Here is a 17,830-nt window from a genome sequence, read left to right as displayed (position 1 = left end):
AGGTGGCATACACATATTTTATCTGTCGAGAACAGATATATCGAGATAAGTAAAAACTCCCTAGGGAGATAGTTCGAGATTATCGTTCTAGATAGATAAAATCTATTACATAACTCGGGGTAAAAGTTGAAAAAGTTGTTATGTAAAATAATATTTGTGGTTCCGTAATATCTTCCTGGATTGTTTCAGTTTGCGTCGCTGTTGCTGGTGACAGTTCTACCGATATTACGGTGGCCTCGTCAAACTCCTTTGAAAAGTCAACTGCATCTGATGATTCTTGCTGTAGTTCCACCTCTTCCAGAGAAGTTTTCTGATTCGAATCTTTCACTTCATTAACAGGCGTAGCCTGTGAGGTTGAAGCAATACTTTCATCTAGTTTGGTTTTGGGTCTTTCAGTGTCATTAACCGAGTCATCACTGGTTGTAAAATTCAGCGACCTGACATGAGACTGACGTCGAGGCGAGGAAAGACTGCGAACTTTCGATTGAATCGCATTTTTGGTCACATTCGGTGTAGTTTTGACTGATTGTTCGATCTGCTTCGTCTTACTTACTTCCACGATGTCTTTGACAATGACATTGGGTAATATCGACTGAATAGGCTGCATTTGCTGTTCTATCGTCGGTAAATTGATGATCGAACCGGGTGTAAGCGATGTTGATGCCCCATTATTTGCTAACGAAATGTCTTGCACATACATTGGGGTATCTGCATCGATGCGGAACTGTGAAAATGACGGCACACACGAGCCCACGTTGACATACACCAAATCCTGACCGCTGAATGTCGATGTGCTTTTGTCCGAATTTACATACAAAATCTGATTCAATGGCACGTAACTATCCGTCCGTACCGTCGTAGTCGGATGAAGAAGTTCGCGTATCTCGCCGGACACAATTTCATTCGAAATCACTTCAACTTTTCCTTTCTTCTTCTTTTTCGTACTCTGATCGATTTCAGCATAGTTCGGTCGAGGTTTGTCCTGACTGCGATTACGCAATCGCTGCTTCAGCGGCACAGGTGAATCTGTCTTGTCATTACCGTTTGCAATATTTACAATATCGTTGTTGGACAACGACGTTCGAACGTTTTGCTCATAAATGGCAGTGTGTTGCACCACATCATCCAATACTTGCTGGAACGTCGGATCCTGTTCGGTCGACATAATAATGTTATCGATGGCATGTTTGACTTGCTCTTGCAATGATGTGTTATTCAGTGCGTTTTCCTGCGATCCACTGTCCTCCCGAATGTCGATACGTTCGGCCGACGTTTCCAACATCCGATTGATATTGTCAACGAGAACGCTCTGGAACTGTGTATTCTCGAGAATCGTTTCCGTAAAAATGGGATACTGAGATGTTTCATTGCGCGACTTATCACTGCTAGTCGTTTGTTCCGGCGATATATTCTCTTCGTCATGGTCCTGTTCGTCGCTGATGTATACGTCCTGTGCATTCTGTTTCAATGGGGGCGACCAAATTGCATTTTGTTTCGGCGCTGCGTCTCGTCTTAAAATTAATTTTCGTGATAGTCGTCGTTCTTTGAATGGTGGCTCATAGCCGGGCAGTTCGTTGGATTGTGTAGCCTCTGTAGAGCTTGAACCTCCTACCATAGAGTACGGTCTGAAAATATTTAAAAGAATTTTTTTAAATTCAAAATCCGATGGAGAAAGGCAACAGCAGCTTATATTACTGTTTTACAGTTTGACGAACTACCGTAGAATATCATCAATCATAAAGTCTCTGTGATGAACATAGATAAAAAGAAAACAAAAAACAAAACAAACTTCGTCATGTGTTCATCGATGATGCAATCGCTTTTCATGACAACCATCTCTGTGCCATATAATACGGTGTTTAAGTAGAGCGAGATGGAAAATCAACTCGGGGTCTGTTGTCATCGACAATACAAAAGAATCTGACAGCAGACCCCGAGATGGAACAATAGGTTGTCATTTCGCCATCTCTCTCACTTAAACACTCTATACTCACTGGCTAATGACATCGAAAACGAACTAGAACGAAAGGCCCACCAAGGGGCCCCAAGTCACCACCATCTTCTACATCTGCAAGCGAACACAAACATAAAAAACCGAAAAAATGCTCACCTCTTTCGTGATGTGGAATTCGGTTTGGCCGAGTTTGTCAGCAAATCGAAAATGGAATTGATTTTCCCGCTTAAACTCTTTTGGATCTTCACCGTTTCGCCCAAATCCAGTGGCAGTGATTCTATGTATTCGGCTGCGGCATACTTAATTTCACAATGTTCTCGTATTATGTCCACCAAACATAAATCACTGATTTTGTAGGCTCTGTATCCCCGTTGCAGCCAATCATATTCCTCTTTTAAATACGGACTTGTTTTGCAGAATGCTGTTGCAGCTTCATCCAATTGCTCTTCTTGTAAGTAACCTGAAATGCAAGGAAAACCATTTATATAACGACATGCTCACCAATGACAAGCTGTAAACACCAACATCTCTTTAACGTTTGAAAATAAAATGCATAACATCCGAACGAAACATAACTTTACAATGGGAAAGAGCAAAACAATGGAAAACACACAGAAAATTAATGCACAACTTACCAAAAACTAATCTGGCAATTTCCGATCCCAAAATAACAGACATTTCTAATGGTTTACAGACAACACTATCATTTTATTTAATTTTTTGTCGGAGTTGATTGGCACAATAATTTAAAAAAAAATTAATTTGTAATTCACGCTGAGTGGTGTTATTGTTATTGGCATTTGACTTCGTCATAAACGTATTTTAGCGCCACACAGAAATGCTAAACAACTTGGAGTACGTTCACGTTGTTCAACAACAAAATCTTTTCGATACGTTCTAACGTTCTACTTCTATATCGAGGCCCTACCACTAGGAATATTTCCCGTCAAAATTATACAAGGGAACCGTAGATGTTGTGAGGAAATGTTATCATACAGACTATTGTTGCGTGTAGAAATCGTCAAAACATTCAAACTTAGTGTTTCGAAAAATTGCTTTAGTGTGAAAAGATATATGAAAATTCTTTGTCGTAGTGACTGGTGCGAAAAGCCTGTGACAACGACGACAAAAATAAGCGATGAACAGTGTATTAAATTGGCGTTTTGCAACAAAAACAAAGATTGCGACACGTAACGGAAAGAAATCCAACGTATGTACGGTATGTACCTTTCCACATAGAAAATGAAAGTTGCGTCAATTGTTTGTTGTGTGAAAAATTGGAACATACATCCGATATTAAAATATGTCAACATAGAAAGTAGTGTCATCATCTGTTGAAAGTGACACTATCTATTTCTATAAAGATTTCATTTTACGCAGTCTTGTAACAAGCTACAAGAATCGTGTGAAGTTATTTTATCGCACTAGATGTCATGACATTTTAGGCGGCTGACAAAATTGGGTCAATTTTGGGTCTGATTTTCTAAACAAAATTAATTTTATAAAAAAATCTCGGGCATACCTTAGAATAATTTTTTCTTTAGAAAAACGTTCTGCATCCAATTGGTCAAAACTTCAATCCCCAATTGTACTGACCAATTATATACAATATACCTGCCTAGCTCTGAAATGAGCATGTTCATGAATGACAACGGTCGCAATGTTCATTAGCACAAATTTTACTTTTCAGATTCCAATAAAACGTAACGAATTATTTGAGCTTGTTTCATATAGAAAAATAGAAATTACCATTATTAATGTCAGTGGAATGCCGGCGAGACCACACAATTCTTCGTAACTTTCAATTACTTTGACGGAAAACTGAAAGCCCAACATTAGCAGTTAGTGTCATTGGGAATACGATATTTCTATTGTTTAAATCAGCTAAAATCTAAAAATAGAAATATCATATCCCTAACTGACACTAGGTGCTAGTGTGTGCGTTGGCCTTTCGTTTCTTCAATTCTAATAGATCATTGTCATGTTCAAAGCATTTTATATGGCAACTTAGTTGTCATTTTCACAAAGCTAACCTCAAAATTTGAAAATTTTTTATGAAATTTTATTTTTTAGAGGTTAGCTTTGTGACAGTCGAATGCATAATATCAAATGAACTTGACAATAATCTATTGCTAACTGTTTACCGAACAACCGTTGTAGCCTCATTTATGGTATTCTTTAGCTGAACATCATTGATCTAAATAAATAAATGTGAGAGATACCGGTATAGACTGTTACGATTAGTGCGAGAAGTCCCAAAACCAGTTAATTTTAACTTGCCTTATTTGACTTGTTATTTTCTCGACACATCCCGCTAGGCAAGTAACAATAAGTGGTTTGAATTATATTTCCTTCTCTTTCACCATAACAGTCTATAGACTCAATATTAGGCAAGCTCAGATTTCGGGGAATGTGGGATATTGGGTTAATAAGATGTTTTTCTAGTCCGGAAGGCTAAAATATTGGACTCGTTTTTTTTAGAATTTAAAAAAATATTTTTGGCATAGGGAGCGAAGCGAGGCATTTGTACAAATGTAAGAAAGCGTTGGGTAGAGCAGTAAAAAAGATACACACCATTATTTTCCTCTCTTCTAACTAACTCTTTCATACATTTGTAAATATTTTTTTAAATTCTAAAAAGAATACGAGTCCAATATTTTAGCCTTCCGGACCAGAAAAACATCTTATTGGCCCAATATCGCACATTTTCCAAAATCTGAGCTGGCCTACTCATTATTATAATTAACTGGTCTTCGGAACACTCACTCTGATCATAACAGTCTATAGAGTGTTATGATGAAAGAGAAAGAAATATTTTGACAAGTACCCCAAGGCAAGTTATAAATAACTGGTATTCGGTCCTCTCGCTCGCATCGTAATGTGTTGAAAGAGAAGCAAATACTTTGACAAGTACCCCAAGGCAAGTTATAATTAACTGGCAATCGGTCGTCTCGCTCTGTTCATACCAGTCTCAACGATGTTCTCATGTGATCTTTCTTTGTACATGTTCACTTAACTTTGGCACTCGATGATATTGTGTCGAACGCAGAGAAATGATAAGCTGGTACTGTGGCCGGGAACAAGCGTGTCAACTTCTCATTTCTCTGGTCTAAAATTTGTGCAAGTCTTTTTTTACCAATAAAGTGTGCAATTTTCCTATAAAAACCTTGAATTTGGCCAAGGTTGTGTATGAGGAGCTTACGCCGGGTCGTACCGCAAAAAAGAAATACCCATTTCAAAACCAATCTGCAAAGGTTTTACATTCCATATTTCACGCTAGGAGAGACGTATTGAACAAGGCTCACATCAGACAGTACGTAAAGAATTTGCTATGATGTAATCGTATACGTTAGGATTGATGTTCGCACTAGAATAGTATTTTTCGTTACGAGTGATGAAAAGGCTTCGCCTCGTTAGGACAAGCTTACGACGTGTCCTGAAAAATTCTGCGTTCATCACGAGTTACGAACTACGGTTTTTGTGCCGTAATAATCATAATGAGACGGAACACACAAACAATAACAAGTAAAGACAGACGAATATTGAGGACAACACGATGAAGAAAGCGTTGATCGCTACAACAACACTCATATAATTGAAATTCCGATTAGAAAGAGAACGTTTTCCAAGAAAGCGATATCAGTTAAGAAATTTGAATTATTTTTTAGATTTATTTATTGCTTAGCCATAACGGAGATAATAAAATTCTGCAGTTGTGGTCGTTTTTGTTGGACAGTAGCAATGAATGCAATTTGAATTTCAAATAGTGACTATATCCTAAGCCCTGGGGTCTGCAAGCAGCAACTCAGCTCCGAAGTTTGTCGAATTTGAAAAAAAAGAACATTTCTTGGCTGTTTTGTATTCGTTTTATTTTGTTTTCTTCTTTTAAATTAAAATTGACATAAAAAAGATCTCCGTACTGACAAAACGAAATTTTGCGTGTACATTCTTACCAAAATGGTTATAACTTGTTTTGTAATAATGTGGAAAATGAACTTTATTTTCAGTAGATCAACGACAATCTATGCAATAACTCAATGCCCATCACATTTGTAAAATGAATTTCTTAAAATTAATTGGATTTCATTTCTTTTTTGATTGGTTACTGTTGAGAGGACATTATAATAGTAAAGGTCAAGAATCCGACGTACCAATAAAACAGTTCAAGTAGAATGTCGAACAACTCCTTCCAAAATGAACGTTTTTGTTGCCATTGCAGACAGAGAGAACACAATGAAAAAGAAGTCACAGAGGAAGTAACACAGTGAATATTGAGTAAAAAATAGAAGCAACGAATATTTTAGAGCACATGAATAGTTAAAAATCGCCGCTGGTCCTCGAAAGAGTAAAAGTATTTGAAAAAGTTACAGCTAAGTCTGTGTAAATGGACACCATTGCGTTCAGTACGAGCCAGTGCTAGATTGAAGAGTGTTTCCTGTGATGTTTCGATAACGTAGTTTTGGCATCCCATTTGTTCGACTTGAAGTGCAAATCAAAGGTGACAACGTATACCAAGAGAATGTCTTACAAAGAAGTTAAATGCTACGGATAAATTGAAAAAGTCGTACTTTCGATGATGGTATACCACCGTTACAGTAAGGCATCCGTGATTTCGGGACTGTAAAGTAAAGCGAAACTTTGGTTCCATTCGGTCTACAATTACAATTCTACTTTTCGTATACCATACGCTGGTGTCTATAGAAGAATCAAACTATTCATGCATGAGCATTTGACTTGTTTACAGGTCTGTTGTGTATGTGTTCACACATCGTTCTGATGTGCTTTTTCTTTCGCAGTATGTGCTGCTCTGTAGTGGCTATAGCTACAGTACTCCACAGTTTTTTAGTGATGAGGCGTTCTGAAGAATTTTATTTCTTGTTTTAACTAATGATTCGCTAAAAATAGCGTGTATAAACCTCTCGTAATTTGGTCATTTCTTTGCCACTGTCGCCATGGCCTGATGAGAAATGGTATTTTTGAACTGCATATTAATGCAACATGTCGAAAGACAGATTTAAGTTTCTCACAGATTGAAACAGTGGTCCAACGTACCTCGATACGCTTTCTGTTGTAGATTCAAAATGTGGCTTTCTTTATATCAATGGTGTCCTGCGGTGTATCCAGATAAATCTGGTAAAATGAGAAATTTCAACGTAATGATCTACGTTGTGTGGAATTTATTCCTAAATGCTGTTAGGACTGGCTACCCAAAGTCGGGTCGGATTATAGCGCTTAAGGCGTCAAGCTAGATAACATTTTCTGTTAATAGAGTCATTAGGGTAGCTATAGGGCCAGTCCAGGCCTGAGTGTGGTCCACGCCATCAATCATATTTCGATCGAGTAAAGTGGTGTTAGTTAAGTGTGATGGGAATTGAGCCAAAGATTTTCATTTGATTCGTTTAAAAAAAAATGAAAATAAAATCATGAAGCAGGTTTGTTGAAATCAGCATTTTGGTTTTGTCGGATTCCGTTGCGATAACTTTTTTGTTTGCTTTGTTTCTGTAATTATTAGTGTGTGTTTCACTTACATTCTACAGTTTTAAATAATAATAAAAAAAATTAAAGAAAAAAAAAACAAAGAAAAAAATATAAATATCGAATAAAAATCACTCTGACTTTATACAAAAAGACTACAGTAAGATCACATACAAAAAAATTATTTACAAAATGCATCCAACGCACAGGTAGTATTTTGTTTTTGTTTTTCTTATTTTCTTTTTCCACTTTATCGTTTCATTATTCAACGTTTTTGTTTTGTTTTGTTTGTGTTTTTTTTTGTGTTAAGTTTCTTTTCATTTTGTTTGTACTTACATCACCCATTGATCAGTGTTCCTACATTGAAAATTCTAATTCTGGTCGATTATTAGTATTCAAAACGTTAAAAAAAAAGAAGTTCATTGAGCAACAAAATGATCGAGTTAGAAACGATGATAAAAATTATGTACTTTCCCCTTAGCAGCCAACCATTCAATTAAATTGAAGTGGTTGAATGTTGAAACGAAGGAAAAAAAATTCTTCCTCTTTTGGGTTTTGTAGAGATTTAAGAAATAATCCGCGAGAACAAAAAATAAAAACAACAAATTGAACCGCAATCGAAAAAGAACAGAAAAACAAATCACGATATCGAACAACTGTTTCTTGTACTACTTTGGGTTGGAGTTTTGCATCGACTTTTCTTTGTATTCGTTAATGTGTTAATGCATTGTGACGACGTCAGTGCATACGATTTCAAATGTTTTTTGACTGATGGCGGTAACGGCAGTGTATCTATAGCATATACACTAGTTCGACGTACGATCGTTCGACAACACAATTCTTGTAGCGATAAAACTGTTTCGGAACAAATTGGTTTCAAATTAATTCATATTCGAATGTTCCGGAATCTATACTGTACCTTTGTTGGTCCGAAAAATTCGTTCCATTCCATTCCTATGTAGTGCCATGCGAGCCAATTCACAAAATGATTCCCTGATATTAAAGTCACACAACGGTGATATTTCGAAGCAAGCCATTTTATTCCTAGATGCATATATTTCGGCCTGTTTGGCCGCTACCTGTCGTTTGAAGGCTAAATGTAATCTATTACCAACCAGCACTTTTGGCACACCTGGTGCATGCTGTAATACAAGGGAAAAATGTGACGACTTTAGGTAACACCCTGAATCGAATTTTTATCATTTTTCTTTTGCCGTGTCATACCTCTTCAACTTCCTTCAGCCAGCGATCAATTCCATCAAAACTCCATTTGTTTGTAATGTCATATACTAAAATAACACCTTGAGCTCCACGCGAATACGATCGTATTATCGTGCAAAAGCGCCCTTGTCCCGATGTGTCCCACAATTGCAACTTAACTCGTTTTCCATCCAATAATATTGTTGTCGTCTTGTATGCTGAAAATGCATCGAGGATTGGGTTGAAACGTGTGATCAGAAAGTGCTAATTTTATCAAAGCGAAAATTTCACTTACAATTTCCTCCTCCACTACAAAATGGACTTTCTGTTGAACCGTCCTCTAAGCCAGCCATGATTTCATGTTTACCAACATCACTGTCGCCTACCAGCAACACTTTCAACAAATAGTCGTAATCTTTAGCCATTTTATTTGAACAGTGGAGATTTCATCTAGAAATTGATAAAAGAAATTGTTTAGAATCGAATTAGTAGTTGATATGCGGTCATGGGTCATGCAAAAATTATGTAAAATAATTGTGGTACCGGTCGAATCACTGTCCTAATTGATTTCAATTAGAGAGTTAACGTTAGTTTAAAGTTAATTAAATTTTCAATTAGATTATAGAAGCGTGTGTACGTCAATAGTCGGCCTGTAGAGTTGATAGAAAATTAGAGAATTTCGATTATTTTTTCGCATGTTATAACAATTGTTTAAAAATTGTAAGCTTGGAGTACTTAAAAGCTCAAAGAACTGCATTGGATCTAGATGGTTATATAAATTTCGCTGTATAAAGACTGGTTTCTATTGTCGACAATAAATGCATAAGAGCATAGAATACAATGCAGCGTCAAGGTTGCCATTAATATTCCACTTTTCAAATGGAATCCAAAGGGAGCTCAGAGCTTTCCGAGGAGCTTTCGAAAGCTCTTTCGATAGGGTGATTTTAGTTAACACGGACATTTTATGTAACAGAAAATGTTCAAGTTTCTGATAGGCAATCATAAGTTTGTATTTCGTTCTATAATCACTACACATCCAGACATCACTAGTTAGACATCCAGTGTCAGTGTACTGTTTATTAAAAAAAAAAAGCTTTACATCTACAGAAGGTCTTTCGACCACGTCACAATTTATAAGTTATAAATTTAACAATCGAAATTCCTCATCAGATGAGAAGGATGATCAACCAAGAAATGAGGAATTCCAATACTGACTGATCCTTGGAGAGCGAAATTCGATCTCATGCAGTGATCAATCAAGCTATGTTCCAAAAGATTACCTTTGGAATGCTATACAATCGATTTTACTTTAAAGATTAAACTTCCATCACTGCTCCTAGCATGAACAATGAATCGTCAAGTGTCAAAGGAGACTCGATAAGAGCTACAGCTTAGGATTGAGTATGTTTGGTCTCACACAACGAAAACAATCGTCTCTCTTTCATGCATTTGCATCAGCTGGTTGTTTTGGTGTTTTCATATACATCTCTGAGAAAACACATCGATGTATGAAAACAGAGCAGACGATCCGCTAAAACCGAAACTGAAAACTATAAAAAATTTTGCAGCTCACAGCGTAAGGTTACCTTTCATTCTATTTGTTGAAATTAAGCAATGCAATTAATGAACACATAATATTTCCTTGTCAGACTTCTTTATATTAAGTGTCAGTTTGATTTTTTGTTTTGTTTTGACAAGAGGGAGGATTGCGGAACGAGCCGAAGACAAGTGGAGTCTTTAGAAAAGCCAAAACAATATTCAAGCAATTCCATAAGTTATTTTATATACATCTCTCTACTGCAAAGTGCATCATCGTTTCTACTTTATATTCTCTGACACACACAGTGACGTAATAGTAATTTGTTCACCGAGAGAAAAATTTTTTGGAAATTTCATTTGGTGTTTATTGTTTCTGGCTAGAGCTTAGGAAGCGTTATAAGTGTCCCGAGATAATAAAATTTCCAACTTTTTCCTCCTAAGCTGAGGTGAGAAAATAATTATTTTATTGACTTCGTTGTGACAAATACATTTTTTTGCGCCTGAAGGACGATTTTCTTCACGGCAATTAGGATCGATTTTTTGGTTACTTTTTCGACCGTTCAGAGCGGCGCAAGAACATCGTTTGTAATTCGTGATGAAGGCAAAAAACGATGGAAAAAGTACACATCGTACGCTTATCCTGACAAAATGAAGCCACTTTGCATCATTTTAATAACATAACATACTAATGCCGCACGCTCGCAGGTAAACCAAAAGTCCAACAGAAAATTCTGACAAATTAAAATGAAAACACGAAATGCGGTTCAGTGTATGTTTTTGAGATGAAAACTTTACAAGTTTACCAAAAATGCATTCAACACAACCAAATCAACATAATCATATGACTTGGCACACACAAAGTAAGCTAAATTACCACATAAAAAGCTACATTTTGCTATAACAAAAAATTGTTGCTAATAAAATAATTAAATAGAAAACGATAAACAGATAACGAGTACGAGACGAGTGTGCCGTATGTACAACAGTAGGAAAATATAATTCTCAATCATAATCTAAAGCCGAGCACATGAAGGTTCGTTTATCAAACTATAACGTTTATCGTAATGCTTAATGATACAGTCTCTTCGCATTAGAATAAACCGTTTACAATTATAAGTGCAAGCCAATGACGATCTGCTTCATATCGGTAAATTGTACGTCGCTTTATTCGAATAATAAAAATTATAATTTCCATCAACTTGATTATGAAAAGAAGAAAATTTATTCGTACGGAACTCGTTTGCTTGAAATATATGCTGTGTACAGCAATAGATGATCATCAGCCTGACCTTGCCATCGTCAGTCTGAAGTGATATAACAATTTCGCTTCCAAATGTAATAGAACCTTCCGTGCAATTTCAATCACGGAAAATTTCACGTTGCTGTACATTTTGTGACGAACCTAATTAGTTTTGATCCATTTTGATGCTTCAATTAATTTATCAAAATTGTGGGATAAGTGCGGTAAACCATTAAATTATCCGCACATCTGTACATCAGAGCCATTTCGTTACTACTCAATCGACATATTACTTGTATACAAGAAGTGTTTGGAAGATGTCAAATTTGATATGCAAATTAACATTAGGCAGACGTAGTACACTGGCAAGGAACAGATCGATAAATATGGTTCACTCCCTGGAGCATTGGGATACAAAATGGTTCGTTGTGTGTGTGTTAATTTTCCTCTATCAGAAGTAGTCTGAAACATTTGGTTTACATCTCAGCTAGATAATTCACTAACTTTTGAAAAATCTCTTACAACCAACCAATTGCATTGTATACTCCTAGCCTATTGGATCGGTTTGTGAACGACTATGAAGAGGATGGAGAAATCAAACACACATTTTTTGTTACAATCAAGAGTGTTTAACAGTATTGATTGCTGCAATACATCCGATTCAATACGGTGGTAGTAGATTGCAACAACAAAATAATCAAAACTGCCCGTAGTTACGAATTCCAATCGAAAATTGAATTCAATTCTTTACACTTTAGCCGATCTCCTGGTTTAACTTCCTTGGAAAACTTTTATTATCACAGAAAATGTCCATGTTTTTCATTTCGCAATCTTATTGTTGATTAAATCTCTGTATCGTTTTTGTACACACAAAACGAAAATAAAGGGAAAACATTTGAACGGAACAAAGCTCCGTTGACAACTGTCTGAATTTAGACATATCTTTTCATGGTCTCACTGAATTTAGACATATCTTTTCATAGTCTCACTGGTTTTCATAGAAATTTTCATTTGTCGATTCAGCACAATATTTCGTCGATTTTTTGTGTGCAAATATTTAAACAGAGAAAAGTGGTACCTGTGAATGTGGCGCAACTCGTTGCTAGAAATAAGACTATAGATCCACCATCATGAATTTAGAGAAAAATTGCATCTTTCTGTCAAATTAGCTGTAGAGGCCACGAGCAACATGGAGATTATTCTTCACAATTCTCTTTTTTTTCGAAAGTACAACAGTAACGGATCTGTCTGGAGACACTGTGTAGCCCCTTTAAGTTGTACAAATCATGGCGAAAAATACCTCACATTCATATATACAGATCATGTCGTAGATGTCGTACTCTTGATCGTGACCATCATTTTTTTTAAAATAATTTTTGCGTCTCCGCTGTTGTTACAACATAATGTTGTAGACGCAAAGTTCAGCAAGCCGAAAAAGGGTCAGATTTCGACTGAAGGGATGCTTGATTCAGAGAAAAAAATTGCAACGACTTTAATGACCAGTTTTACACAGTACAGCTATCAAGAAAACTTTAAATGTTACATCCAGGGTAAAGCATACCGGTCGATCAACTTTCTTTTATTTAACTTCCGTTCTATTGCAATCATTTAACGTAGTTGCATATTTTCCAATTCTTGTCTGTACGTTCAACATTAATTAGCGGTATACCGTAATGATGATAAATCAATTGATTTTTATCAATAAACTAATTGGAACAAGCTGTACGAATGATTCGATATTATATAACTGTGCACTTCAAACGGTCTATGAAATTGTTAAAAAATTCATTTTAAGTTTGAGTTATTTTGGATGAGTATAATGTCATCGGAGCTATAAATATGTGAAAATTCTAACTTGGTAATCGTTTTTCGTCTGTCTCATTATGCTTTAAGCTTTTGTTTTTCAATACATTGGATGCACAGCACAATGTTCAATTTGTGTGTTGGTACTGTTAAAAATATGATAAAACCATTCAAGTTATAGAATGACTGATGCTGACATTTTTAGTTTTTTTTCACATTAAAAATTAGAATTAGAACGAAAGAACAGAGTACGAAATGAATGAATTGTAGATCTTAGGGAAGACACATAATTCAATCGTCCAGGCTATCATGCCCACACAAGTTTTAATCGAAAATGTTACACTAAAATACGACCGAAAATTCACTGGAAATTCTCATCGGCAAATTATAGCAACTTTCGAAAATAATTTCAGAGAAAATCGATATCCCCAAAATTAACCGCCTATTATGAAATGATCGCTTCCATCGTTACAATGCGATTACAATCAAATTCATCCAATTGATTCTTCATGCGATATTGACGCTACAATGCATTTGAACGATTTGAACTTTACTATTGATATCTCATGTGGAATGAATCAAATTGAAATTATATACGTAACGGTGGAAGGTGGAAGTTATAGTTACATATAACACAGTAAATCAAGCACTGATTGACAATCCGGAAAATTCCAATGCTTGGAACAGGTAACGAAGTTGTGGAAGTGTAAGACTGGTAAGGTCAATTTAGAAAAAATAAAACATAACTCGACCTGAATCTGGCTGCATTAAAATCTATCAGGTCAGGTTTCAGGTTAATTCACGTCAGGTCCGAATAGATTAGATCACTTTCAGATGGAATTAGGTTCTCAGACAATGTAAGTAAATCTGATTTGAAAAATTATTATTTCTAGCTGAGGAACACTATTTAGCAACTGCAGTTATAAACGGAAGAAATATTTCTCGAAATTTCTTGAATTTCTCGAAGTTTCTTGAATTTCTCAAAGTTTCTTGAATTTCTCGATTTTCTCTAAAAGTTTCTAAAAAGTAGGCCCTGGAATGTAGTCTTAGCCTTGTTTTTCCGATCTCTGAACACGTCGAAAATATCTCATTTTCACTCAAATACAGTATCAGTTGACACTGCAAATATTATGTGGATTAAATGCATCGACGACAGCAGGGGATATGAACTTCCGATTAAACGTGACCTTGCCTTGCTGACCGTCTACTCTACCGATCGCGCTCGCGCTCCCCTATCTGCTTGGACGCAGAAATACAAAACGCCAACTTCGACATTGTGGCAGCCTGGAAACGGTACTGGAATGAAAGCTCGGTTTTCACGAACAAACATCTGATCGATTCGCCAGATAAGAGGCTTGAAGGTTTTGAATTACCGAGGCGAGAGTGGAAAATACTTAATCGCTTTCGTTCAGTTTCTGCGAATCTCCGCTGTGTGACTGTGACAACAATCAGAAATTTAGATATTGAGTTTTGACATTTGACTAAGTCATTTTTTAACTGAGAAACTGATTTTGCAATGCAATGTAACGTCCCATACGATTAACAAAATATGACTCAAGACCGTAGGACTTTAAGACGCTGTATCAGTGGATGTTAAAAATGTACGGAGGATGAGAGTTGTCTAAGAAGACTTTAAGATTGTCGACCTTATCGCTAAAATCTCTTGTAAGTGAAGTAATGAAGCGATGTACTAATTTGGAATTGCTTCGAAGTGTCGAGTGTCGTGGGTTAGTATAAATCAGCTGATCTACGCGGAGAGGGATTGACTTGACAGTGAATTTTTATGTAGTGTATGTAATCCAGACAATAAAAATAAATGAACGGAAATGCCACCACCACATTTTAATACACGGATCTATGTAAATTTATCCCGGTTGCTAACGAAATGATTGAGAAAAACAATAAAATTCAAAAAATCAAATTGAACCCCACCACTAGCAAAAAAAAATTTAAAAAAAATTGACACCCGCTGTGAATGAACTCATCGATACCATACCGTATGTAATGAAACAATAGCAGAAATAAAAACAAAATTATATAACAAAACGAAATGATGACGGAAATTGATGACTTTCTCCAATTAAATGAATTTTCTAACCTTTGAACCGAAACGGTTCTGTTAATTAATAACAACAGCAAAAAATCCAACCGAAATGTTCGTTTCACTTTTTGTTGTGATTTCAATTCAAGTTCGGGTATGGGCAAAATAGCAATTTTATCAAATAAACGAACCAAAAAATAAACATCTACGCAAAAATGGTTTCAGAACCGATAAATATTGTTGTACCCGACAAAAACACAATATTCACAACAAATTGAATTAAAGTCAATCGATTTCCAAAACACACTTTTGCAGTCTAAAGTTTATCGGATACAAATACAAATTCCACTATTTTCACAAATCAATCGCCACAAATTTTATTCGTTTTTTGAATTCAATAGAGCCACAACATAAATTCTGATTTTAATTTAATATTGCGTTGGCATGTATATCATCCGATCATTTCAAAACTAAACTACGAAATGAATTTGTTGATAAATTACGAATCCTTAGCGAGAAATAACATTGTCATACTCTGTAACGCTAATTGGAGTACATATATCACACTTTGTTAAGCGCAACAACTCTTCTGGGAGCAGACAAGGTGTAAAAAAATGTACACACAAGAAAAACCAACTTGGCAAAAATTAAAATTTCAGTCTTTGATCCCCGAAGTTCTATCACAAAATTATTATTATTTAGCTCTGAAACTGAAACTCTATCAAATATTTTTGCATTAATTAATTCCACCAACCGAAAAATAATCATGTATCGACATGAAATTTATTTATGAATAAATCAATAAACACTTTTTGTGTATTATGACTTACCTAATGGATTTTTGGTGTGTGAGTGTGTGTGTATGTTGACGGGGGGTTATCTTTTGTAAAAGTGGACAAATTTCTAATGTTTTTCTTTTCTTGTCTTTCGCTTCTTTTTGTTATTGAATTTTCTATATCAAATCACTGAATCGTAAATAGAGTCTCCGACAAAATATGCAAACTAAAATAAAATTCTCTTTTCACATTTTGGCATCAAAACTACACCCGAAACAGCACCGCATCAACATTTCTGAACATTGCAAAAAATATAACTTTGTCTATCAACGAATTGTTTTTCTGCAGTTTGTGACGGAACATTATTTTTTTTCTATCTATTTTTAGTTGCACACAAATTTATTGCTATCGATGCACATTAGAGCTGTATATTTGTGGACGAAACGACTGATTATTTGCTTTATATAAAGATTGGGTTTATAAAATGATAACTTCTCCAACTACAACTTTTTATACATGGAATTATAATGAAAAGTTGGATGTAGAAATTCTTTAACTATTGACAGTCACGTCAACCTTTTTCGTTGTTTTGAGACGAAATTTGACACTTGGAACGCTACAATAATAATAGATTTTGTAGCAAACTGTTCATTTTTAGTCATTTTTTTTTGTTGAAAGAACAGGTTTTAAGCCACCTACAAAGGCAGCTGGTATGCGTTTTTGAACGGTTCAGTTGATATTTTTCATATAAATTTTTAGTACACACAAATTTCTCTTCTAGTTCATGGAGGCGCTACTAGGAAATTTTCTTTGCCACACTCAACGTCGTTCAAGCATGAGTGGTACTCTAAACATGGTACTGAAACTTGACAGTGTGTCACACAACTGTAAAACACTGTAAAAATATTTTCATGTAAAAGAGACTAACAGCTGACCACTATGATCACTTTTGCTTGAAGTGCGTTGTCACACTGCATTCGTGATCAACTCAGAGTAGTCTTAACCTGTTCTTTCAGAACCTAGCATTTAATTACGTTCCGATATATGAAAATTCCATCTACTGACCCAGTGTGAGTAGATGTTTTACCCGCAGCGCATGCAAATGAGTCTGATATAACCTGATGACTGATGACCCACCCACGTCTTCTATCTGTCTTTCTATAACCTTATGACACAATACAATGTTCCGCTGTGTTACGCGAGTAACATTCAAATTGAGTATCAACGGAACAAATAATGGAAATGACTTCCTGTGTGAAATCGAAATCTACCGTTCAGAGGTAAAGTGAAGATCGGAAAATACGCAAAGGGCCATTTCCATCATTTATCCCAGTGACAAACAATGAAAGTGCAAACCAGGTATATTCTGTCCAAATACACCGGAGGAAATAGCGATTTCATATAAACAAACTCACATTTCAATGAAAATCATAGAGAGGTGAGTTTGTTTATATGAAATTTTGACATTCCACCATACCTATATAGTGTACTTTCATTGGTGACAAGTATCATTTTCAGAGAAATGATAAGTTGGTACGCCGGTGCGAGATAGAAGTAACATTGAAATGACAGTTGGCTTCTATGGGAGAGAATGTGTTAGAATTTGTATGTAGCTCTCTCACATTCTCTCCCATAGAAGCCAACTGTCATTCCAATGTTCTATCTCTCCATAGGCGTACCAACTTTATTATTTATCTGATCATTTTACTCAAATCAACGCACTTCAAGCAAAAGTGTTATTAATGACAGCTGCCAAATAGAGTACTATTTTGAAGTGCTTCGATACTTTTGAGGTACAGTTT

The 17,830-nt window shown here is 35.7% G+C and overlaps 1 protein-coding gene and 1 long non-coding RNA gene across 3 annotated transcripts; both read right to left on the bottom strand.

Annotated features, from left to right (window-relative positions):
- Positions 1–4,704: 4,704 nt before the first annotated feature.
- On the bottom strand, positions 4,705–14,617 carry LOC119085624. Its single transcript, XR_005089326.1, has 4 exons — positions 14,485–14,617; positions 12,347–12,361; positions 10,802–10,808; positions 4,705–4,715 (listed from the first exon to the last, which is right to left on the bottom strand). It is a non-coding gene; the product is annotated as an uncharacterized LOC119085624 (long non-coding RNA).
- On the bottom strand, positions 7,398–16,623 carry LOC119085623 (ras-related protein Rab-40B). 2 transcript variants are annotated; one of them, XM_037196047.1, is made up of 5 exons: positions 16,083–16,623; positions 8,925–9,079; positions 8,654–8,847; positions 8,349–8,571; positions 7,398–8,284 (listed from the first exon to the last, which is right to left on the bottom strand). In XM_037196047.1, exons 2-5 carry the CDS (start codon positions 9,052–9,054, stop codon positions 8,070–8,072), a joined length of 762 nt encoding a protein of 253 aa, XP_037051942.1. In that variant the 5' UTR covers positions 9,055–9,079; positions 16,083–16,623; the 3' UTR covers positions 7,398–8,069. The 2 variants fall into 2 exon arrangements, with proteins under 2 accessions (XP_037051942.1, XP_037051943.1); XM_037196048.1 differs by lacking the exon at positions 16,083–16,623 and adding an exon at positions 15,310–15,413.
- Between the last annotated feature and the right edge of the window lie 1,207 nt (positions 16,624–17,830).

Source organism: Bradysia coprophila, chromosome X, assembly GCF_014529535.1.
Source record: "Bradysia coprophila strain Holo2 chromosome X, BU_Bcop_v1, whole genome shotgun sequence".
Taxonomy (NCBI): Eukaryota; Metazoa; Arthropoda; class Insecta; order Diptera; family Sciaridae; genus Bradysia; species Bradysia coprophila.
This window is presented reverse-complemented; position numbering and strand designations above follow the sequence as displayed.